General features: G+C 33.9%; 1 protein-coding gene across 4 annotated transcripts in view; it reads left to right on the forward strand.

Annotated features, from left to right (window-relative positions):
* Positions 1 to 26,743, forward strand: part of LOC122536218 (glycogen-binding subunit 76A) — an 85,873-nt gene that overhangs the window by 16,882 nt on the left and 42,248 nt on the right. Inside the window, exon 1 of one of the 4 annotated variants that reach the window (XM_043668399.1) lies at positions 13,642 to 15,112. The exons of the other annotated variants lie outside the window; for them this stretch is intronic. Coding sequence (XP_043524334.1) covers positions 15,032 to 15,112 — 81 coding nt within the window. The 5' untranslated portion in view covers positions 13,642 to 15,031. Of the gene's footprint in view, positions 1 to 13,641; positions 15,113 to 26,743 lie in introns of those variants that run through there. 4 annotated transcript variants of the gene reach the window in all.

Consider the following 26,743-nt stretch of genomic DNA (forward strand, 5'->3'; position numbering starts at 1 on the left):
GTATACACGCGTACGAAGCGAGTACATTACCAGACGTTTATTTTCGCAGGAGAGATACAGTACCGGGCTCCCTCGAACTCGAACGGCGAGGCTGAAATACGATGCGTTACGCACGATAATGCGTCTTAAGAGAGCAACGAGGAATTTTTCTTCCTTTTCGCCGCGGGACCACACCCTCGTATACTGGGTGTCCCCACGAGCATAACAACATAATTGCAATACGGTGGACGATTATCGACGTGACATTAATAACGAGCAAAACGGGACCATTATTAATCGTACAAGTTCGACGCGTCCACGGGGGGAAAATACGATTGGCCGATTGGCCATTGCACTCGATAATACGTCTCTGGATACAGGATCGCTCTCATTTCGTTCTCTTTGCTCCCTTCTTTTCTTCTTGCTTCTCTCTTTTTCTTTCTCTTTCTGTCTCTGTCTCTGCATATATCTATTTTTTTTTTTCTTTTTCTGTGTTCTTCTTTCGCTGTCTGTAACCACTCCCTGTTCTCAATTATATCGAGCGTGTTCGAACAACCAAGAAGTTCTCTCTTTCTCTCTTTTTCTTTCTCTCACTGTGTGTATGCGTGTATGTTTGTAACGTCGTGAGGCAACGTTACGCACGCCAAACATGTTGACTTTTTCCCGCGAAAAATCGTCTCACTTCACATTTGACTACTTTTGAATGTGACGTCAGTTTTATTCTGTATTCGCGACAGTGTCTTTCAGAGGCATTTGGCAAAATTCCTTTTGAATTCTACGAATCTTCAAATTTTGAATGGACACCGTTTTTTCTATCGTTTTTATCACCAGAAACGATAGAAGTGCTTGAAATTATAGAAAATATGTTATAGACACAAAATTCGTCGATTTATTTGTCATAGACGGAGAATTTTTCTTCTTCTGTTTGTTTCGTTGTACCTTGAAATAAGTTTTTGGTACTCTCTACCATTGTGACATTTTCTCCTGCGAAGAATTCTTTCTGCGACACATTCTCTACTCTTTCTCTAACTGTTATTTGTAAAGTCGTCCCTGACCTGTACAAAATTTTATTCCATCTTATGCACGACTATATTATTATAACACATTTGACTATTGTCGAATTCTTTCTATGTTGTAGAATCCTTTCTATGTTGCACAAAAATTTTTCTCCCTTACAAAAAATTATTTCCACACTATGTAGAGTTCTCTCTCTCTCTCTTTCTCTCTCCCTTTCTCTCTCTCTCTTTCTCTCTCTCTCTATATATATATACATACAATATATATACTATATATACAAAGAAACGGTATAAATAATCTACTATTAATAGAGAATGTATAAAATTCTTTTAGTCCCACAAAGAATTCCTTCCTATAACGCGTTTCATTATTATACATATGAAGACTCATATATAGACTGCTATTAACAGGGCTCGAATTTAACTTTTATAAATATAAGTTATTTAATAAACTTTTAACTTCTACTTTCTCTGTTTTAAATTAACTTTTACATTAAAATTTTAATTCTGTATTATAAAAGTTCAATTTTAACAGTTATTTTTTATTTGATTAATAAAGGTTCTAAAGGAACATTTATTACCTAACAGATATTTTAAAGTAAAATATAAAAGTTTATACACTTTTTCACTTGTGATTAGCATTATTTAAGGAATTGAAAACAGAATAAATATAGATGAATAAGTAAATTGGGATTTTTAGGTAATTATACGATTCAAAGTTTCAACCTCAAACTTGACGGTAAATTTGTTTGAAAGAAATTTAATTTTTTCAAAGCAGGATAACTGTTTCTGCTCAACTAGAACTTTTTCTCACTTCCGAAAAAAATGAAAGTTTTCTATCTATTCATATGTATGGAATATAAGTTTCAATATATATAAACTGTTTGAAAGAAATTTAACTTTTTCAAAGCAGGATAACTGTTTCTATTCAACTAGAACTTTTTCTCACTTCTGAAAAAAATAAAAGTTTTTTATCTATTCATATATATATAGAATATAAGTTTCAGTATATATAAACTGTTTGAAAGAAATTTAACTTCTTCAGAGTAGGATAACTGTTTCTATTCAACTAGAACTTTTTCTCACTTCTGAAAAAGAAATAAAAGTTTTCTATCTATTCATATGTACATGGAATATAAATTTCAGTATATATAAAACTGCTTTCCTAGAACAGAGAAACTTAAAAGGAAATATCTGTTACATCAGAACTAATTGAAAATTTTAACAGTTTCATTCAAGCCTTGGCTATTAATGCATTAAAATTCTTAAAAATCTCACAAAGAATTCCTTCTCCATCTCTGTTTTTCACAAAATTTTTCCCTTCGCAAAACTCTGCACCACCATTGTGATGGACATCCACTCTGTCCAACAAAGAGTCGTTCTCGTTACGCGATTGATCGTTACTCGTACAGAGAATCCATTCCGGCTTGGTAATGTATCTATCTCGTTACGTGGTTCGTTGTTGTGCGTGGAATCCTCTCCGTCATGTAACAAGTTTTGTCTGTCATGTCGGTATGGAATCTACGGTGGCCTGTAACGAGAGCGAACGATACACAGATGAAACACGCAGCTCGTGTGCGTCTCACCTTGAGGAATGTTTTCTTCAGCGCGCCGTTTAAAGAAAACGATTATTTTTAGCATGGCGCCCGTTGTTGTTCGTCTTCGGATGCGGTCGTAACCGGTGGTATTTCTTTGTGGTTGCATTTTGCTTTCTCGCGGGCAACTTCTAGGTGATTGCGAATGTTGACTCGCAGGATTCACGAATGAAAATTGAATGACAGAGATGGCGGAACGGCCATCGATTAATCGAATAACTCGAGACCGTGGAGATACCATAACGAAGCTGGGGATGTTACCGAGCGATTGTTTCTTATCGTCTTCATTGTTTATTGCAGCTATTTATTAATAATCAATTTTCAATGATCCTCGTTTCGCTTGATTTTACGAAGCGAGATTTATCGGGAATTGAACTTTATGATTATTATAAATACGCATGCCGCGTGTTAATTAATAATTAAAATTCGTTACTACGTTTTCACATTGTCAAGACTTTGTCAGTGTACGGTGTATTCTCGTTTTGCATTTGTTCATTTGTTTATGATTTTTTAAAAACTCAGTGGAATAACGTTGGAGTAAGCCGAGTGCTTCAGTCTTGCATTTGTTACGTGTGTTATCTTAAACAAATTCGTATAACTGGAACTTGAGATTATGCTGGTGAATACTGTCCTTATCTCGCCAAGCAAAAAAAAAAAAAACACACACTTACTCGAAAGGAACGTGCAAAGGATCACGCGTTTGGATAATTTTGAAACTCGAATCAAATGCACTTTATTATATTTGAGAAATATCGATTTTCTCACTAAATATCGCAACGAAATAATAATCAAATTTACACGGTATATCTAACGATTTTTAAAAATAACAAAATATATGAAATTAAGGCATGACGTATCTGACGATTTTTAAAAATAATAAATATCATGTGGAATTAAGGCAGTGGCTTTCGTGTTTCAGTTACATCGATTGTGCTCAAGTATTATACAGCCATTGTTTAAGGCCGTTTAAATTAAGGAATGACGTATTTTGCGAATTTCAGTGCACGAATATTAATAACTCTTCTCTAAAATTGTTCAAGTACGATGTACACGTATATCTGAATTCTATCTACTATAATTTACTATCTACACATTCTCTCGACAAACGTGTCTCTATAATTTTCTTAGAATTCTCGATGACTCATTAATTGCAAGGAGAAAGGATGAAAGTGGATAAAATCCAAATCTCTTTCTCTCTTTAAGTAAATAACTTAGAAATAGTTCGTTCACTTACCTCAACTTGATAAATCGGCTTATCAACGTAGAGCCATTAACATTTTGATAAATCGCGCTAAAAATAGCGTGTCAAGACAACGTTGCTCCATTTTGCAAGTACGTGCCCATTTTTGTCGTTGGATCGATGCTCGATCGATATTTCGCCGGAAATCGTGGCTGCCAAGACATACTGAAGATACACTCGTAGCTGTGGATTAATATTTATAGCTCGCGGAACGTGGTAATAATTCACGCGACACTTGGGTCTTTGTCCTAGACTGTTCATTGGATTTATGCATTGGATTTTTGCTATGCCAGATATGTTCCAAATTCGAACCAAATCGAACACGAACATTAAAAAAATTAAAAAACGTTGGTTCCTCTTCTATCTGATCGACTTGACGTTATTAATGAAATTTTGCAAGTCGTAATTTAAAAGTTACCAATATCGACAAGTAGATATCTTCGATATTAATAAAATTGCATTTATGAGAATTTCAAAGACGCGAAAGTGTACATAGATAAAAGTATAAAATATATTTAATTTAATGTAAGTAATAAATTAATATATAATAAGGTATAAAGTACAAGTATAATAATATAATATTACAAATATAATAATTAATATATTGAATAATTTAATATTTTATTTTTTAACATTCAATGATTACTCTTTTTCGCTTAAACAGAAACGATTCCTTTTTTTCGCAAGAATTTAAGAAATAGCCATTATTTTTGAACGTCGTTGGTTTTACCAACTCTTTATCATCGTTTTAACCTTCCATCGTACGTTTTTACTTTCTGCTACTCTTTTTTTTTATGAAAAGTACGAAAAAAAGAAGAAAAAGACGTAAGGAAGGACATCGAGATGTCAAAGATTGGAACGAGATACCTTGTTCAAAACTAAAACTTGGCAGCAGATGAAATTCGCGAACACTCATAATGACGTCGACGATAATGATATCGTTTGAAATTCTTTAAATTCTAAGAACCTAAATTTTTATTGATTTTAAGATTTTCGGATATGAATCAACCGTATCCTTAGAAAAATTTCCTCGATGTTACTATACCACTGTCCACTATATACATATATGTTTGCCAGCGGAAAAGTTCAGTAATTCACCTAATCATCCTACGATTTTCTCGACTCTAGCGGATTTATTCATAACACTAATAAAACGCGAGAATCCTCCTTCGAGTAGTTATCGCGTCGTTTATCTCTGTACTTATGCTCGTTCGTCGATTTTTCTTTTACAATTCTTCTTGGAAGAATTGTTCTTTGTATTTCTGCTGATCGAGCTTTTTTTTTTTATATATACATATATATTTTACGTGTTTCCAGTTGCAGGCGAGGTTTCATTGAATTTTTGAGGTACGGCGAGAATCTCAGAATTGGAATATTCATTAAGTGTACTCTCTGCTATCTGAATGTTCTATTATTGTGTACGGTATTTGCTTCCTTTTGTGAAGATTATGGAATCTAACTGTCAGAACAAAGTCTTTTCATAAATATAAATATTATTATATATATATATATATATATATATATATACATGAAGTTCAAACTGTTGTTCTATTATCGGTGTGGATTTGTCTCTCTGTCAGTTCCAACAGTCGTTCCGCTGTATGTGTAAATGTTTCACGCGAGTGTTTCGAAGTTACAACTTGAAATTAACATATTAATAAATAAAAATATTTCCTTCCTCTCTCATTCAAATTTGTCCTTATAATTGTACAAATTTCCTTTCTTAAATTTTCCGCAGGGAATATGAAAATTTCACTTTGCGCCGATAATTGCAACATACATTATTACCAGACTTCGCGAATTTTTATGTAAATTCACGTCTCTTGAAACCGGGATCATTGAAATTGAGCTTACTCGTTTTACTCGCGATTACAGTTTTGATTGTGCGTTGAATTTTTTAAATTTCGCGTAAACGCGCGAGAATGCGCGAGTTCTCATTATTTTCGCGCGAAAAACACGGTGGGAAAAGTTTCTTAAACCACGATGGTGGCATCGATGACACGTATTACGAGCGCCGCGAGATAAATAACAGGACACACGGTGTGGCAGGTATATACGGATTATTTTATTGTCTCGGACCAGTCTGCGCACGATATTTGCTCGTACCAGTCTCTCCGCATTTCGCTGGCATGAATTATCTTTATTGCTCCTCTCGTTCTCTCCTTGCTCACCGGGCACCCACGACACGCACTGTTCATGTGACGATCAGAGTACAACGATATCACCGAGTCTTACGACTACGGTGGTATCGTTCCTCTCGTCTGCCCAGGATTCCTTCCTTTTCCCTTCGAATTTCCGAGCCGGGATTAAGGATTCCGGTTCCATGGCTTTCCAAGTCGCTCACGAGACTGTTTCTGTTCTTTGTAGTTTATCGAGCGGCTTGACGTTTCGAGGGCGAGAAGTTTCTTGTTTCGCGCTTTCGGCGTCGAACTTTTAGCTTACTAGTTTGCGAAAGAAGTAGAAGCATATTTTTCGTCGACTTTAACTCGTTATACAGGCTGTCTCGAATTTAAATGGTCGAAACTTGGGGAGCAAATAGGGAGGCTGATGAATTAAGAAAGAAGATTCTTTTGGAGGTTTGCTCGTTCTTTTTGCTCCATTTTAGAGAAAAGAGGCAAGAAGGTTTTCGTTTTTCCACGAAAATTATTTAATAACCATTCCGGTTATTATTATAATAAACATTCCATATTTATAATAACCATTATTGTATATTATTATAATAACTTACGAACCATATTTATAATAACCAAAATTATTATTATTATTCTTATAATAACCATTCCGATTATTTATTTACACTTATTCGTGTTCTAATTTATCTGTATTTTTTATTTAATGCAAATTTTGTTCAAAATGCAAGCACTACATCCGATTGCAGCTAGACGTTGTTCCAATAATGTTTGGTTTCTGAGATAACTGAAATAAATAATTTCCATTGGAGGCATTAAAATGAAAAAAAGAAGAACTTGATAATACAATAGAATACCAGCAAGCTTTAATTTGTACATTTCGCGAAAAATCATTTAAATCTTAAAAAACACACTGTTTCACATTCATAAAATTTCTATTAGAAACTATAAATTGGCCACTTTGATCATTTTGGTAATTCTAGTGTTAATCATCAAATAAATTTACTTGTGAGAAATTTTCTTTCTTTTTTCTTTTCACTGTTTTCTCTAAAGTGGAGCAAGAACGAGCAAATCTCCGAAGGAAATCCTTCTCTTCTCTCTTTTTTTTTTTTGGTTTATCAATCTTCTGCGCATTGCCGAAGTTTTGACATTTAAATCCGGGACACATGTAACATTGGCCGTGGAAGGATTAAGATATTCAATGGCACCGAATAGCACATAAAAATCTGAAAACATGAAACTTTATCGTCTTTTATTTTTTTCGTGAAGTGATTTACAATGAGAGCGTTGAGAACCACTTTAAGATCACGCTGAGGCCAACCTGTACGCAATGTTAAAAATGTTGATGTATCGAACCTTGAAAATTTTGTCCAGGAAGCGTTCGGATAATAAACGTGGGTTATTTCGTTCGCAAAATGTTGAGAAACGTGAAATTGTACATATTACACAAAATGTACGTCTACAGATACAATGTGAAATTATTCTAGAAAAATAGAATAATTTCCTGAACTAAAAAATAAAATTTCTTTCTGAGCTAAATAATATCTGTTATATATATAAAAGAAAAAATCTTCGAAGAATTAGTTTCGGAAATAAAACCGAGGTACATCTAATTTTTCTCTCCTCTCCGTTTTAATTTTAATCGTCGCCATCAATTCTCGCTCGAATTAAATCAGAAATCATGGAAATCGATTGTAGAACAAGCTACGTGAATTCGTCCAGGTTTCGTGATTTGACAATTTCGAAGATATTTGCCTCTCCTTGGTTTATCCTTTTCAACTTTCATCTAGGTCAATGTGTCTGCTTGTTTCCAAGAATCCTCTTCTATCCTATGTCTTATGACCTATGAGAACACTTACAGAGATAAAGAGTTTTAGAATCGATGGATTGTCAGTATTTGTTCAACAAATGAAATGTGTCGTCAATTGACGATCGACACAGATTTCGAGTCGTGAGCCCGAGCTTGTTAATCAGCCAGCGACGTTTCCATCTTCTTGTTTCCTTCTTCTCGTCGTTCGTTGCTTGTCATTGGGTCACTCGAGGCGGTGAATAGCGTCACTTAAAACAAAGTGAGGGGAACGGAGCAGAAAATCAAGCTTGATGAATATTAATGAGTCTATACGTTCGGTAATTTAAGTAGCGGCGAAGGAAAGTTTATTCGAGTTCCTCTCGAACGTTTGAACTCGATGTTTCCTCTTTTTCGCGTGGCACTTGGCTCCTGAAACGAGATAAAAATCAATAAAAACAAATCAATACTATGAACAGCATGATGGTAATAATATTACTGTTTAATTTACTAACATTATTTTAGCACATTAATTATAAATATTTTGCATTTTTCTTCCTTGGAAAAAGGAACTTGTACGTATATTTTATTATAATGGTACAATGTCCGAATAAAATCACGTTGTTGTTTATTAAAGAGGTCCCCCGAGGGATTATCAAATTTATGTCCGACCCATAATATAAACTAGCACTAATTAAGATAATAGTTGGACAGAATTTACTGCCTACTAGATATAATTTAATATGGAAATCACCGATTAATTCGATTATTATTTATTTTAGAGTGATTTATTAACGTATGTATAATTATACAAGATAATCGTACTGTAACTTGATTACACAAACAGAAATGTCAAATCTAAATGTCGAACCTAGTTCAGAGCAGTGGCGATATCAGGCCGACTTCAGCAAAAAAATCTTTCATTCAGTTCATTCTGCACACCGTATCGAAATAGGTACGCGATAAGAGACGACCTAAATACAAAGATAACGTTAAAAACGTTAATAGCAGAATTTATATGCGCGTTACGTATGAATTGGAGCGAGGCGCAAATTTTTTTTTCCCCCCCGACTGTCGCATCGGTGAGATCGTGAATGTTATAACGAATTTTCTTCTCGAGAATATTAAACAATCTGACGATTCTAATAATTTTTTAAAAATCGCCTTTAAATCTTAGAATCTGGATATAAAGAGAGAAAGTTCTGAATGAAAATTTTTAGTAAATAAATTTCAAAAATACTCTGCTTTCTGAAAAAGATAGCGTTCTACTGGATTATTTTGAGAAACTTCGATTTCCCATTTTCATACTTCAGATATTATACATTATATACGTCTATCTATGCTATCTATACACTATAATATAAAGATGTATCTATACACTATAATATAAAGAAGAAATGTAGTATGATAGATGTAGTATGGTAATATAGTATAAAACAAAACGAAACTCTGTGAGGTGACATAAATATATTTTCTCTCCAAATCGTAGATACCAAAAATACAAAATCTTTTATCTGGATTTTGAGATTTTACAAAATTACTTGTCACTTCTTAATAAATGCAAATAACGCTATGGTAAATAAAAGTAAACTGAAAATATATATATATATATATATATATATATATAGCTCTGTTCAAAAGTTTAATTTTGTAAAATCTCAAAATCCAGATAAAAGATATATATATATATATATATATATATATATATATATATATATCTTCGTGATAAATTACCTCTCGATGCTTAATAAATTAATAATAATACTGCCTGTGGGCAACAACCTAAGTGTATCTCTGCTGTATATATCCAACCGCAAGATTAATAACATACATGATCCAAGACTTCTGCACGTGGCTGTACATTTCCATCTTCGTATAATTTATCTTTATAATACTACTTTATGATAAATTATTCCTCGTTCCTTAATGGATCAACACTATCCCAATCCCCCGCGAGATCAACAACCCCCCCGATCGCGTAGATCAATGTAGACGATCCGAAACTTTTGCACAGAGCTGTATATATCTCCACGTGTCCGGTCTTACCAAGTTGACATCTTCTTCTCCATCAGAAGATTCAATCTCGTCTCGCAACGATCGCATGTCGCGAGCATCGTGGCTCGGAGACATCGATGGATCTCTCGCACGTTCGATCGGTTGGGGATCTCTGGCGATCACGGGTGAAGCCGGGGGCCAGTCATTCTGGAGGCTGCATTTACGCCTCATTTCATTATTTGCGGCTCGATGCCGGGCACGATCCTCTCTCTCTCTCTTTCTCTCTACTCTTTTGATCTCGGCTGAAAAACGAGGTTGCCTAGGCACCGGATCGGCCGATCGGTTGGCGTAGGTCGCGTACAGTCGAGCCGCGATTACAAACGCGTAGGCGTTTCGTACCGTCGCGATAAGATCGATGAAATCGGACGATAAGATCGATAGGAGCTGCACTCTTTAATACCGGGAATCGAGCGCGCGCATAATTTAATAATATTGCATCCTTCGTTGATTTACGACCGCTCCGACGACCCGTCAAACGCACAGGCTGATTTCACTCAGTTCTTACGGGGATCCACCCGTAATATACCAGTTTAGGAGGTACACTGCTCCTTGAAAGTCTTTCGGGATGCTTTTCACTTTTAACGTTCGGTATCTCCATTGCAGATGGTAATATCTTTCGATCGCAAGTGTATTTTAATTATAAAATGACGTGGTTGTTAATAAAATGTAAATAATAATATTATGTGATACTTGTATTGGGTATATTAATTGTTAATATATAAATAAATAATAAATATTAATAAAATAATAATAAAATATAGTAATAAAATAATATAATAAAATTAATAAAATAATAATAAATATTATAAAAAAATATAATAATTGTATTAATAAATTATTAATTATGTATTATATTATATTAGTAATATGTTTTTTATAATATTTATATATTATAAAATATTATAAATGTTATTATAAATATGAATATCGTAAAAATAAATTAATAATAAATATTATAAAAAGAATATAATACTTGTATTAGTAAATTATTAATTATGTTTTATATTATACTAATAATATATTTTTTACAATATTTATATATTATAAAATATTATAAATATGAATATTATAAAAATAAGTTAATAATAAATATTATAAAAAATATAATAATTATATTAATAAATTATTAATTATATATTATGTTACATTAATAATATATTTTTTATAATATTTACATATTATAAAAATAAAAATTATTGTATAAATATTATAAATATTATATTTATAATATATAATATTAAAAATATAATATTAATATATTAACAATTATAATTGTTGAGGTTCTTCATTGACATTATGTACGTAACTTTTCTAGTTTCAATTGAAATGTAACAACTGCCTTTCGAAACTTTCGAGCGGAAATATTTTTCAGAACAGAGTTCTCTTCCTATTCTTTTGAACAATCATAAAGCATCGATTGTCAAAATTAGGTAGATGTTTATACAGTTCTGTGACCTCCACTTTTCATTGCAAAGACGTGGGAAATTAAATAGGAATCCGTTCCACGAATTCCTTTCTATTCTTCACGTTGAATTATTTAATATAATCTCGATTTGAAGAACGTCGAGAACATCTTACGTGACTCACTTCTAATCCGACGAATAATTTTCGGACGCATCCTCGATTCCAGATGACAATATTTCATCACCGCACGTTTCAATTTGCACGTTAATTGACGACGTCATCATTTTTTCCAGCTTAAAATACCACATTGTTAATACGAGACACACGAGCAATTAGCTTGAAATCGTCACGCGAGATTTCCAGGTGGAGAGAGTTTTCTTGGTTAGGGTCTTTAGTGGCTTCATTAGGGATTCAGCGAACGCGGGGAATAACAAACATGTTGTCTGGGAACTACAATTCACCGCGTGAAAGCCACGTTTCAGCACGTATCGCGAACGTACTGCCGTCGTGAATTTATCAGAAACTTATGGGAATGGTTGAATATAGAAAACCGCGTTCCAGGTACATGAATGGAACCTTAGGCGGGCGCCTCGCTCTTGGAAATCGTTGGGGCGTTTATTTTACTTCGCTCGGAGTCGATTTTCACGAGCGCCGCGGGAGTAAGCAAAAGCAGGCAAGCAAACTGCGTACGAGACTAGACAAGTTTTGTAACCAACTAGTATCACGAGAGTTCATAATTTACATAACAGTGTCGCGTGAAAGATAATCGAAAAAATTGCTGGCGCAATTTCAACGTCGCGAGGAAACGCTTAATTCGCGGGACCTCTGTTCTTTATATATATATATATAAATCGTACGCGTTATTATTAGCTTTCCTCGATCTGATCGTTCGTTCAACGTTTTTTTTTTTTTTTTTTTTTCCAAAGTATAGTCGTCACAACGTTTGTTCTCTTTACGTTTTATCTTCTGTTGTCAGCTTCGTTCGTGTTGTTCTAGAAAACTTTCTCTGTAGAAAATTTCGAAGGGCCAAGAATTTTCGGACAACTGACTTTAAAATTAAAATGGAGAAATAGAAGATGAAATGAAACAAATATTCGTCGATGTACGATTTTTATTTTTACGAAGTTCTTGAGAACTTTGAATTTGTAATCAAGGCTGTTCTCATTTTCAAATGCCATTCTCTGGTCATGAAAGTTAACAAAAATGTACGTCCGTTTTGTTACATTTAATAAATAAACCAATTCAAAGCAAAAATCTGCCAATTGTAGCACATCAGATACGCAGTTGATCTTTGTTTGGACGAGCCTGTCTCTTTTCTCGAGTCAACTTTCTACTAAAGTCCTTATTTTACATGCACATGGATATGTAAATGCACGTACACGCATATAGTAAGCGAATTTAAATTTTCAATCCATACAATTTTTTTAATACGCGAGTACATTCTTATGCTTGTTTAATGTGAAACAGTTCCGTGTTTCTTTTCGTTAAGAAATTACCAGAAACAACGAAATCTCGACCTCGATTAAAGTGGAATTTCCTACGTGGAATATACAGGGTGTCTCGCGTTCAACCGATTGGGAGGCGATTCTACATGTAAAAATGTGTCGAAAAGAAAGAGATTTTTTTCATCGAATTTCTTTCGTTTTCGAGAAAGTCGAGTTTGAAAATCAAGTATTTAAGGCAATTTTTAACGAAATATATTTAAAATGTATTTTTTTTTTAAATTGTATTCTGCGTATTTTACTTTATTCGCGCTTGTCCAGTATGTAACTAGTCAAATCCACATATAGTTGATCAATTTTCAAGCTCGACTTTCTCGAAAACGAAGTAACATTAATGAAAAAATTTTATTCTTTCTCTTCGACACATTTCTACACGTAGAATCGTCTTCACAAATTGCGGGACACCCTGTATATGTCAGATGTTTTATTCATAGCGAAGAAGCATATTTTTCTATGGAATAAATCTTAAAAAATCCTGTAACATTCTGTGGATACTATACATCTCATCTTCAATCGATAAAAAAAAAAAAAAAATCAGAAACGAAAGAATGCATCACGCTAAGTCGGTAAGTCAAAGTTTTAAAAACAGAAAATTGGCCAACTTTTCTCGGTCCAATTTATCGAGTAATTTTCCGAATAATTGGGAAGATATGAAATGGAATCAACTTCAAATTCATCGCACAGCAAATGGAACGTCGCAGCCCTTTTCGACGCGTGAAAAATCACCTCGCATTTTCTCTCTTTCAACGAAGCGAGGCAAAAATTAAAAAAATTCGGGAAGAAGATCCTTTCGTTTCGCGGCAGCGGCGCCGATGTTGGATGATCTGTCGATCCCAACAGAATGCAGAAGAACTTATCAGTCGCCTTACGAGCAGTTGCTATGCGTTATGGAAGGGGCCCGCGGAGTCACCTACTAGCTCGACCAGTCAGAAGTCAGTGTGTGTAAGCCGGCCGGTCGCGCCGGCTCCTTTTCTGTCTTTGCTCTTCGCTGCACCTTCGTTCCCCGAAAAATCGTAAACTTCGCTGCACGTTCATTCACGCTGCACGCCGCTGATCGATCGTTTCGTGTGTGTCGAGCAAATTGCAATCGTGAAACCCGGCGATTTGCCGTTCATCTGTCACGAGAGGCGAATATCATGGTGGTCCCGTCGAGGAGGGACAGTCTTCGCCTACGTCCCTTTCACGTTGCGTCTTGAATTTCGCAGCCAATTTCGTGACTTGAAATTTTATTAGACGAAGAGAGAACGAGAGAAAGAGAGAGAGAGAGAGAGAGAGAGATTTTATACACAGTGAACTTTGCGTCGATGGACCGCGGAGTGTTGCATTTTTGATGAAGAAATCTTGAGGAACGTCTGTTTCGAAGGCACGAAGAGAAGGAGAGAAAGTTGAGTGAAATTTTGCCGAGTTTTCGTTGTCGTTGCTTCGTTCGATGGAGACGACAATTTTTTAAAAGTTATCAAGTTTTCAATTAATGAGAGAATTGAGTGGAAATCAATTAACAACAGATTTGGGATGTTTGAGATGATGTGACAATTTTTATTTTTTTTACGGGACACTTTGTGTTCTCTTACGAGTCTGTGGTAGCGAGGACAAACTTTACAAGGAACTCGAGAAGTAATTCTTTTTTTTTTTTTCGACTTGAAAGTTCGTCGAAATTTTATTAATTAAGTACGCTCGTGCTACAAGAAAATACATTAAAGATATATAATACGACACATATACGGAAAATACGATGGAATAATATAAGATACTGTAATCAAAGTGAAACATCAATTTGATATTACAACAATTTCGCGAAGAAACATTTATTTCGAAAGGAATTCGCTGGATTCGAAGGAGCGAGAAGCTGAGGCTAAGTGGAAAACGTTCACAAGATTTAAATAGACGGTGCGCGACGAGTAAGTCTTGACGAAGTTCGAAGTGAAACGCAATTGTGATTTTTGCAAATTTCTGAACCTGAATTTCGCCGGTTGTACAATCTAAATCGCGAATAAAGAGCAAAAGAATGGATTTTCTGAACAGTGCGAGAGTTATTTATTACGAATTGAATATCTGCCGATTTTCTGATTAATTTCGAGATATCCATCGATTCCACTCGAGAACGAATTATTATTGGCGTCGCGAAGAATCAACAGGCTCGTATTTTGTTTTCTTTTTTTCATTATTATAAAAAAAGACTTGAAAGATATTTCATGAACGAGCGGCTACGTTTGTTTTGAAAATGTGAGGACAATGATGCTGGACGAAACTGGCTGGAAAGTGTACGAAGAATCCTCATCGAAATACAACCAGATTCCCGCCATTTGATTCTCATTCGGCTTGAGCATGATTATGACGCATACGGAAGAGGTATCGACGACTTTCGAGTCGAAAACGCCGACGGAACAAATGAATGGCCATTCGAGGGTGAATAGTTCTTTTTAATTAAATTCTTCAACTTCTGATCGCCTGATCTTTTCCCTTGAATATCGTAAGTTGAGCCTCTTTGAGGTCGAGCTGGTTAACTTCACTATCATTGGCCAAAAACGTACTCGTCATTCGATCGTTCGAAAAATGTGTCAAACTCGTTTCAAATGTGTTTTGAATTTTCAAACATCATTTCACTTTTTACGCGATTCAATTTATTGGAGTTGGTCGGCACGACTCGAGATCCGAGAATAAAGTTGAATGTGATTTTTTTTTTTAGCGACTCTTTCAAATCAAAGTCGGTATAATGTTTGTTACAATAATATTGGGATATATTATCGCGGGGCACAGCACGTTTCGCTCATCTACATTCGGCACTCGCTCGCAATTATCTCGCAATATCGAAAAAGATATGGTGGAATCGCAGATAAATTTATTTGTTCTGAAATTAAACACCCGTATCTAGTAACGAGCACGTTTATATTTAGTTTGCGCCCCGCGTATCGTATCGCGTATGACTTTCAGCATTTTCTCTCCGTCGTGGCGCGACAGTGATTTTAACATCCTGTACTGTTTAACTTGGTACATTCGTTTTTAATGTACGCTGGAACACGATGCGTTTGAAGATTAATTACACTGAGCGGGTATATTGAAATTCTGACGTGAATCACTTTATTAGCAGTTGAAACATTCAATCACACACATTTTGAGCTTTCATCTAGTTTATTTTAGAAATTATAAATTTATTATCTTTTGTAATTTATATATATATATATATATATATATATATAAATTATAAATATTTATTTTATTAATAATGCGTTAGTACAATTTGATAAATCAAACAGAGAAACAAAATCAATATTCAAGGAATATTATCGATATTAATAAAACTGTTCCCTATTTTGCATTTTAAATATTATTTAAAAATATTTTTAAATAATTATATATTATAATTTATAATATTTTTATTACATCATTTTAAACATATTTCGAAAATACTCACTGTCATTTATAATACTTAATCAATAATTTCGTACGTATAACGTATTTAATTGCATGTTAAAAATAATTCTAATGTTTATTATATATATGTTCCATACGTTTTTTTGAACTTATTTACATTTTACAGTCGTTACGTCCGATTATCTCACCAATTAATAATATCGATATCACTCTTCAAGTGCAGATGTTTTCATGATCTTAAGCTCATCTCTCATTTCTTTCAAATAATACTATAAATATTGCTCTACGTCAGAACAGAAGTATTACATAAAGACGCTTAGATCGAGAATTAATTAGAAAAAACCAAGCAAGTATATTTCAACTTTCTAAAATTAAAAATTTTTTTTTTCACGAAAGACACAGTACTCTTGAATCCCAGTATGAACTCCAAAATTTATCAGTCAATCAATCAATTAATCAATACAGTTTCTCGTTTAACCCCCCGATGATTTTTTAAAGAGAGCAAGTCGCAATTCTGTGAAATTTCAATCCGAAAAGTTTAAATTCACTTTCTTCAAGTTAACAAAATATAAATAACGTACGAAATATAAATATTTATATTAAATTGCAAACAACGCTTTCAACGCTTTACGTCTGAATGTCGCAATTACGATGTCGAAGAATGTTAGGAAAGAAAATTGCAAGACGAGGGGGTCTTCAGTTACGCGTCGTTCCTTCTTGTTGGTTCAACATCAACAGGATTCAATCCCTCCGAGTTTCGACTCGCGCGTTGCAACGAGACGTTCAAGTGCAACGAACAGCGCTCGATTAATTCGGTAGGAGGGATTTTTCGGTGGCAGTGTTGCATGGCTGGCCAGGTTATTCCCCCCCTGCTGTACGTGCCGTGAATGAATTAACGTTTCACCGCAAAATGAAGGCCGGGCTGATGATAGTGGCACTGGTGGGCTTCTGGTACACCTTGACACCGAAAATATCGTAAACGACAGCCTGTATTCGGTTGCAGCGGCGATCGGCGCTTCGTCCCGACGACGCAATAACGCATCTATGTATAGAAGGCGTACGGGAAGAGCGTCTCAGCGCGCAGTAATCCGCTCCTCCGAACCGCGTGATTCACGCGGTCTCCGCGGTCGAACAGTTGAAATTTTCGCTCGTTGCTACGCCTCGCTCTTGGTACGTAACCCAATTTAGATCGCTATTGAAGAATTTTATCGACTTGTCCGAGTTTAAATTTAGGGCTGAATTCGGTCGGTGTATATGTATGTATATTCGTTCGTACGCCTTTAACGTGGCACGTAGAATTTGGATTTAATAAAATTTAGGTAATTTAGTAAATTTAGATAATTTAGTACTATTTAGTAAAATTTAGTAAATTTAGATAATTTAGTAAAATTTAGTAAATTTAGTAAAATTTAAATAATTTAGTAAAATTTAGTAAATTTAGTAAATTTAGTAAATTTAGATAATTTAGTAAAATTTAGATAATTTAGTAAAATTTAGTAAATTTAGATAATTTAGTAAATTTAGATAATTTAGTAAATTTAGATAATTTAGTAAATTTAGATAATTTAGTAAAATTTAGTAAAATTTGGATAAAATTTAGATAATTCTTACAAAGAAATTGTCTTTCTTGGATTAGATTTTGGTATTTTATAAAATTCAGATAATTTCTTGTTTTCCGTTTCATTAAATCTGAATTCAATTTGATTGTTGTAACGTTACATCTTGATACATAATGAAAGATTAGTATCAAGTACTATTAGTTAGGGTACTTTTCGAATTTTGGATGGGTGAAGATTTTAAAAATTTTCTGCAAATTTTCCGTAAATTTTGAGAATGTCTTATGAAATTTATTTCATTTGAATCTTGACTATTTCAGTCTAGATTTGAGTTAAATTTAAGTTTGCTTGTTGAAATTCTTAGCGCGCGAGCTTTAGCCAATCACTATTTAAGTTGGTTTATTCGAAGGTTTAAGCTCAATTTTCTGCTACATGTTGAAACTTAAATAACAATTTATAGACTCGAGATTTAATTGGACATGTAGAACCTCGCAATTGTACTATAATGAATTATGAATCGGTGCTTTCATTTTTTTAATTGTGATAATGAGAAGAAATATTTGTAGAAATTGATAAGAAAAAAAAATTATTAATTCTATTCAAGTTACAGTTGTTTCAGTAATTAATTCATATTTTAGTCACTTCAATCATATTCTATTACAGAAATAAAATACAATAACGTTAACGTATTAATAAAGTCTTTATACAATCGAATTAATTCAAACAGTTGAAACAAGTCAGTTTTTATCTAAAGCCAACAGTTACATCCAATTGAAAAAAAGTGTTTAAATATTTACGAACGATAGTGTTCACAAGCGTGTTTGAGTCTCAAACAGCAGCTATTTATCACGACGTAACGTGTCAACGAAAAGCAGTTTCTTTTCGAAATATACAATGCTTGGCATCGTCGTTTAGTAAACTCATCAAACTTTGCAATCGATAGCTAGTTGCACAACACAAATAATAAAAAAAATCTCGTCTCGCAGCGAGCGTTGCGTTTTGAATGATTCCGCGTTTCTCTGGCAACAAAATGCGATGACGTATTTATAGAATTTTCCATGTGGCAGTTAGTCATCGTGTTCCTCGACAGCTGACAATGAATGAACGAATCTTCATTTCTTCGAGCGTAGCACTTTGTCCGAGATAGGGTGCAGATTTATTGCCATGCGAGTGCAACGGATACCGATAACGTCGATAATTGGTCTCTTCTTCACTGGAAATAGCGTTATTGAGAATCTTGCGTGCACGACTGTCCACTATCATTTCTAATAATAGTTTCGTTCGCTTTATTAATACGTTTTCTTTAAAATTTTGCATCCCTAGACTTGCCGTGCAGCAAGAAGGTACGAACGAAATTAAAAAGTGTTTGTTCTTGTCTCTTCTCTTGGCTGTTAATTAAAATTCGAAGGATTATTATTATTATTATTATTATTATTATTATTATTATTATTATTATTTTTTATCTTTTAAATATATGATATATATTTGGAAAAATTTTTACTTAGACACTGTCTTATTATATCCGCGAAAGACGAGTTATTAACCTTTGGCAAAATGGCACACGTGGCGTTCGTCTTTTTTCAAGCAGTTTAATATTGAAAAGTCGTGGCGATAACCTTGCCGGGTCGTTCGATTGGGTATTAATAATTTCACATGATTCGTGTAAAAACAATGGTCTTGTCGGGAAGATGGCAATGTCACACAAATAAGTCAAACGTCTCCTCGCGGCGCGATGGTCCCTCGCGAAACCTCGTGACCACATTATTGCTTCATCGTCCTTGCATTCTTCTGAATACAAATTTCCTGAATAAACGCGCATTTCGATACGCAGGTCGCATTTCTTTTTTTCTTTCTTTTTTTTTTTTTTTTGGCTTTCGTTCCTACCGGTCGTCAAACAGAACGACTCGTTCCTTTTACGTAATGAAATGACAAGGAACGAATGCAAAGTGTAGTGCTTTTACCTCCTTCGTTTATCACAGTTATTTAGTTTGGAGATTTAATGGATTACTTCTTGAGAAAATATTCCTATCCTTTGAGGATTTTCTGACCGACAAGATCTTTATTTTTTTCTGCGTTGATTTTGCGTTCCTTTTAGAATTAAGAATTACCAACATACTGTAAAGACGTTTTTTTCGTTTCTTTGCACGAAAAAAATATTCAATATTTGTCTCGTTCATTTACATACTAGGAGTACTGTTTCATTTCATTACGTAAAAGCAACTCGAATTGTTTGCAATTATCTTCGTGGCTATCCGAGGTAAATATGTTTAAACAATTTGTCACTGGTTTTTGTGACATTATGCGCCATTGATAGATCTGTAGATTTATTTTTATTCCTATTTTTACTACTCAATGAGGCTCGAAATCGCTCCATCCTCGAAATTGAATTGAAAGTTGGAATTTAAATTTTCATTTACTAATTCCATTATGATTGAAAAATAACAAGCTATTCTACAAGCTCGAGATTCCCAATCTGTGGGTCGTGACCCTAAGGGGATCGTAAAGTGTTTCCTGGGGGATCGTCGAGGTTATTGTTGTACTTACGTTATACAATTATTTCTATAAAAATGTTCCATGCAGTTATTGCTACAGAAAATTTCATTGCAATAAGTCTGCCCCAGTCTTACGTTAGTTTAGATTTATAAATATTTTGAGAGTTTCAAAAAATAAAATAAGACGAATGAGAATAAAAGTAAAAAGTTTCAAGTGAAACAGTACAAATTATACTGATTTAAGATTCCGAACATTTCAGTGTTAACGTCTCGCATTGAGAAACATTTACATGTGTCAAAATGATAGTATCATTGAATGTTAAAAAAACTGTACTCAAAAATTAAAAGCGCGCGTAATTCAAAGAGGATTAATATTAATAATATGATAATATTATTAATATTAATAGTATGATAATTATAATATTAATTTATATTATATAAAAATGTTAAAGAAACTTTACTCAAAAATTAAAAGTGCACGTAATTCAAAGAGGATTAATATTAATAATATGATAATATTATTAATATTAATAGTATGATAATTATAATATTAATTTATATTATATAAAAGTATTAAAGAAACTATACTCAAAAATTAAAAGCGCGCGTAATTCAAAGAGGATTAATATTAATATGATAATATTATTTATATATTATAATATTATTAATATTAATAGTATGATAATTATAATATTAATTTATATTATATAAAAGTGTTAAAGAAACTTTACTCAAAAATTAAAAGCGCGCGTAATTCAAAGAGGATTAATATTAATAATATGATAATATTATTTATATGTTATAATATTATTAATATTAATAGTATGATGAAACGTGATAATTATAATATTAATTTATATTATATAAAAATATTAATTAAGATATTTTTGTGACAAATATTTTCTGAATTATAAGAAACTGAAGGAACTCTTCCGAAATTTTAAAATCCGAAAATTTTATATTCGAAGACTGTTTGACATGCACGTTTTTATGAATTTAATAAAGAATGTTTATGAGCAAACAAACCGGGTCAAAACGTCGGGGCCCGTGGTAATTTTCGCACGAGACCGCTAGCAGTAAAAGGCAGTAAAATTTGCATAGTGTAAACCGGAAGTGTTGCGAAACATTGTTAGCTTTTACAAATACGTCGGCTTTTATTACGATTGCGGTAAACGCACATGTGTAACGTGCGTGTGGCAAATGTTTCACGTTTGAATACGCGCGTTTATCGTCGGGCGTAAACACAAACGTCTTGTCAAAATGTATTTGCACGAACTTACGACAAGCTTCACAGTCGACTGTACAGAATGTAACATGAAACATTTCGGCAATAAATATGTTTAGTCCACGGGATCCACGCGATAAAAATAACGTAAAGCACGATGTGACATGAAAGATCATTAAATTTGTCTGCGAACTGTTCTTATTACAGAATCTCTTGCTATACATTACATTACTTATTTGTCAGTCGTGTAGTATGTTTGTGTTCACGTTGCACGTAATTCGTCGAAACAACCTGAAACAAATTTACCTCGGTTTTGTCCGATGATTTTGTGATTAGCTTGCAACATAGTGATTGTAGTATATAATTTATCATAATTCTTGGACAAAGCTCGTGAAGTTTGTTTTAAGTCGATTCAATTGCTAATTTACTGAAAAATTTATTTTCATTTTAACTTTTACTTTTTCAATTTTTGTTTCAGTTTAAATTATTAATCATCATTATTTGACTTTTAGATAAAGTTTCTTTAATTTCGATCAATTCCTCTTTGATTCCTGTTCAAATGGTATCGTTGATTATAACTGTGACACTTTATATTGCCAAAATTTTATCTTTTCTTTTACCTTGTCAGAATATCTGGCAAGCTATCGTACTATCTTACTATGTCAGAGTAAAAGTTCCAAAATTAAACAGTTTAATTTTTGCTGACCCAATATTCAGTGATATCAATTCAGAGTTAAATCCGTGGATTTATTTCTGGGGTATTTACGGAATCAGTCAGAGATGAATAAAAGATAACTATAAAATACGATGAACTTTCAACATCTATGATTTTAACCTACGATAGAATCTTAGTTCATCGTTTGTTAAAGAGTTGTAATTCAGAAAAAAATTTTTTCCACCAGTGCTAAAATGTCTAAAGGAGAAAATTGAGTCCTGGGGAACCATTCAGGTCACAGTGAGATAAGATCGAAAAATTATAGATTAGATTTTTGTTAGAGGCGAACCTGGAATAACTTTCTCACAGCTTTTCTCGCCCCGACGCATGAACTTTAACGCTTAAGTTCAAGAAACTCATGCAACGAGCTCAAAGCTGCACGCTCATTGCCATCGTACGGCTAGCAAACACAAGCCTTTAAATTTCTAACTTTACCATCGACGTTGCTGTCTAAATAGCACGAGAAACAGCACGACCACTTTCGTTCGAGCACTGTGGTTCTATAGAATTTTAGAGCAGAAAGCAACTGACAGGTTCCTGTCATCGAGTACGTTTCATCTAGACAACGAAGTGCTGGATTAAAGTTTTATTCTATTGCTTTAGCTTGTTACATTGTTCCAATGTGCGAAGTAGAACATTTCCTTTATTTAGTATTTTATTAAGATCATTCTACAGGAAACTTGCTTCGTTTTAACGTTAATTGGCATTTATCGAGCTTCTATCTTAAAAAATTCATAAAAGTTAATAAAATTAAAATTCATGTATTTGAAATTTATATAATATATAATAATATATATTAATATAATAATTATAATATATATATATATATATATGAAATTTTACATATATATGCAAAGAATATTAACATAAGTAACTTATTCATTTTACTTTACATACGCGCATTGACTTTAAAAATTATAAGAACAAAAATTCCTTCATTTTGACTAGTTTCATCAATTAAAGTTAACAGTTACATTAATTAGTCAGTATATTAAATTAATAGGGTCAACGTACTAAAATTAGAAAAACACCGACATTTACCTAAAGATATCTAAGAACGATGGATAATTTCAATTCTAGTGACACAATGAGACACCGATAACCACAGGGAATTACCACGTTTACACTAAAAGTTAAAAGAAAACAATCGTGAAACATTCGAATACTGTCCCGTTTAGATTCGAGTTTACATAAAAGTACACACCTAGCTGCAAGGTACTCGATCCCTATCTTTATCCTAGGAAAGATACACTTAACGTGTACGTACAGAGGTTCACCGAACCACGAATAAATCCGGTTGCCGTACATCTTCGTGCAGATTAGATCGCCATATCGGCCCGTGACTCGATGCACCGTGCGCTACAACGTTGGATTTTCGATGGTAAAGCGACAGGATCGCGATCGTTAATCTCGCAAAAGGAAGGCACAATTACCGTTATGCCGATGCGTAGACACTGTCGAACGTCGGAGTCGTGACTATCTGCCACGTGACACTTTTCATCGCGATGTTCCCGTTTCCCAATGTTGGGCTTTTCACCTAAAGCGACTAAAAAGCGTCGTGCCGCGCGTTTCGCGATTTTTCTGTTTTCTTTTCTGATAAAATTTAATCGAACTGCCGTTTTATCGACGTTACGAATCGTGTTCGACCACATTTATGTTCGATCGGCGTGTGCATCGAAAGGTTTTGACTCGGCCAGATTCTATCGGTGACAACGACAAATTGTATTGTGATAATTTAAATGAAAAAAGAAGATCACATGGGAGGTTGGTCTCATTTTAAAGCGTGAAACCTCTACTCGTGAGCTGCTTTCTTTTCGAAGATGAGTTTACATCGTGTAACGGGCGAGGAAGTGAGGATACATTTTCCTCGAAAATTCAAACCCGTGTAGAAATATCAAAAAATTCTTTTCGCGACTAAATTTACTATAGTTTTGAGGATTGAAATTTTCTCTTTACAACGATCTTAATCTCTTGAAACTACTATTTTTTTTTTCATTATTTTATCAAACTTCAAAGTGAAAATTATTGTAGAGATTTCACGTTTCAAAATCCACCAAGTAAGTTGTTTTTCGAAGATGAGTTTACATCGTGTAACGGGCGAGGAAGTGAGGATACATTTTCCTCGGAAATTCAAACCCGTGTAGAAATATCAAAAAATTCTTTTCGCGACTAAATTTACTATGGCTTTGAGGATTGAAATTTTCTCTTTACAGCGATCTTGATCTCTTGAAACTACTATTTTTTTTTTTTCATTATTTTATCAAACTTCAAAAGTGAAAATTATTGTAGAGATTTCACATTTCAAAATCCACCAAGTAGGTTGTTACACAATTTTTTTTTTTTCACAAAGTTATATCAGTTTAAATTACACTATTTACTAGTAAATAAAGTAAATTCTATTATTTATGTATAATACAAGTGATACTATTTTGAGCTTCCTTTTGGATTTCTCTAGTCAGAGGAAGGCGAGAATTTTGATTTTCAAGATTCGAGTATTCGTGAAAGTTTCAAACGTCGAATTATTTACGCGTACGTGTCCAAAATCTGTAAGTATTCGTTCTAAAGTTCGAAACCAACCTGTGTAAAATGAATACATCAAGCAAGTACACACACATGAAAACAGTTTCATTTTCATTCTCAAGTATTATTCAAAAGCCACGAAACGAGATTTACATCGAATTTGACTTGTATAAATATATACATTGAACTTGATAAATTGTATACCTTGAACTAAAATTGGAATATACATGCACATACATTGAACTTGACTCACGTAAAATGACTACCATGTTAATCATTGATTCATTGAAACATTTTTCAAGTATCATTCAAACCCCGTGAAACGATATCGAACTTGACCAAACATTGATGAAATATACACACCTTATTATATCGAATTCATATTACATTGTACCATGATAAGATGCGTCGAACTTAATTTGTACAAAATGAACAGCTTGCAACGCTTTCACTCTCTCGAGTAATATTCGAAAATCTACGAAACCAAACTCTGTCTGGTAAGTACGTATTGGGACTTGATTACCCAAGTAAGTCTCTGCTTATGGTCATCCAGGCTGGTGGCGCGAAATTCTCGCAATGGTCCAGCTACGAAACCGGAAGAAGACAAAACTTCTAGTTAACTTAAAGTTACTAACAAGCCCTCTTCTCTCCTAGTACGTACACCAGCACCATCCGCACCCTTCCGTGTACTTCATCCTCAACGTTTCGCCGGCCCCTGTCGAGGAAAAAAACGAGTACCGACACACCACGAGCGGAGAGAAAGAGATTTATCAGCAAACCACCGCGAGACTAGCAACCCGATAGACGTGCAGATAGGCCGTCGTTTAAATAAATTACCCTCCAAAGGCTTGGTCGCTCTCCTCTTTGGTCTGCCTTCTCTCGTCTTGGGCTTGCTTTAACCACTTGCCCACGTACATACATACCTGTTGCTACACATCCCCTCGTGTTCCATCGTCTACGTTTGATCTACTTTTAGTCATTCTTTCGCCCTGTTGAATTATCTCGCTGTTAAACAACTGGTGTTCTGCTCAAGCTCGTTTTCCGACTGATGGATGTTCACTGGCTAGGAGTTCTTGCTTCTCTGCTGTCTTCCGCAAAGACAAAGAATGTTAGGCTTAGCAGAAGGATTTTTCAGGATTAGTTTCTTTTTTTTTTTTTTTTTTGATATATGAAGCGAATTTACAAGTTTGAAGATTTCGAGGTCTGATGGACTGTTGAGATGGATTGAAATATTTTTGGAATATTTTATGACTAGAAAAGCGCAGAGTAAATATCTAGAAGCTTCGAGTTTGGCAATTGTGAATGAAAACCAACATCTGCCTTGCGTTCACGAGATTTTCCTCGAGAATGCGAGGAATCTTCTGTTTATTTATTTTTTATTTTATTTATTTTGTTTCTAGTATACGGAGTAAGAGTTTAGAAATTTGAAGTTTCCAAACTATAATGGAATAATTGTTGGAAACTTCGGTGAAATTATAATGTTCGCGAAATATCGAAATATTTTTATTTAGAAAGGATTAAAAAAATAATTCGGATTAGAAGATAAAAATTCGCGTTACACACAAAGAGAACAAGGTTAGCGCGTAATTTGTATATTTAGACTGCAGATTTTTGCAGATTTTTCATTCGAAATATTATTTCGTCACTGTTACGCGTTACATAAATTTCATCTTTTAGGTACTCGGTCTTCCCTCAGCATCTGCGGACGCAACTCGCGCGGAGAATGTTCTTCGGTTTTATCTACTTATCTGTCTGTTGCCCCTCGTTTTTCACCGATACACTGACAGTCCCCAATTCCTGCTGGAATCCTTGCATATTTAACGAGTATTTTATATTTTCGCGTAAACGACCCATGGAAAAATGTGGCGATTCCGAGCGAGATACGCGTTTTATCAGTTTGATACTACCGTTAAATAAACGCCGCCGTGCTATTTTGCCTGCGCTGTCTCTAATATCTCTCTTATCCGTATGTGTGTTTTGACGTACAAACGCTAAGTATTATTATCAATATTGCAATCTCGACGCGCATTGAATTATGTGATTAACTAATGCGTGAGCAAATATTGCTAAAAATTACACGAGCTCGTCTACCGCAATTATCTTTCCACGCGAATGTTTGTGTCCAAGATGTTACGATTTTAGCACGAAAGCAAATAA

The sequence above is a fragment of the Frieseomelitta varia genome, unplaced genomic scaffold (genome assembly GCF_011392965.1).
Source record: "Frieseomelitta varia isolate USP_RPSP 00005682 unplaced genomic scaffold, Fvar_1.2 scaffold_816, whole genome shotgun sequence".
In the NCBI taxonomy this organism is placed as follows: Eukaryota; Metazoa; Arthropoda; class Insecta; order Hymenoptera; family Apidae; genus Frieseomelitta; species Frieseomelitta varia.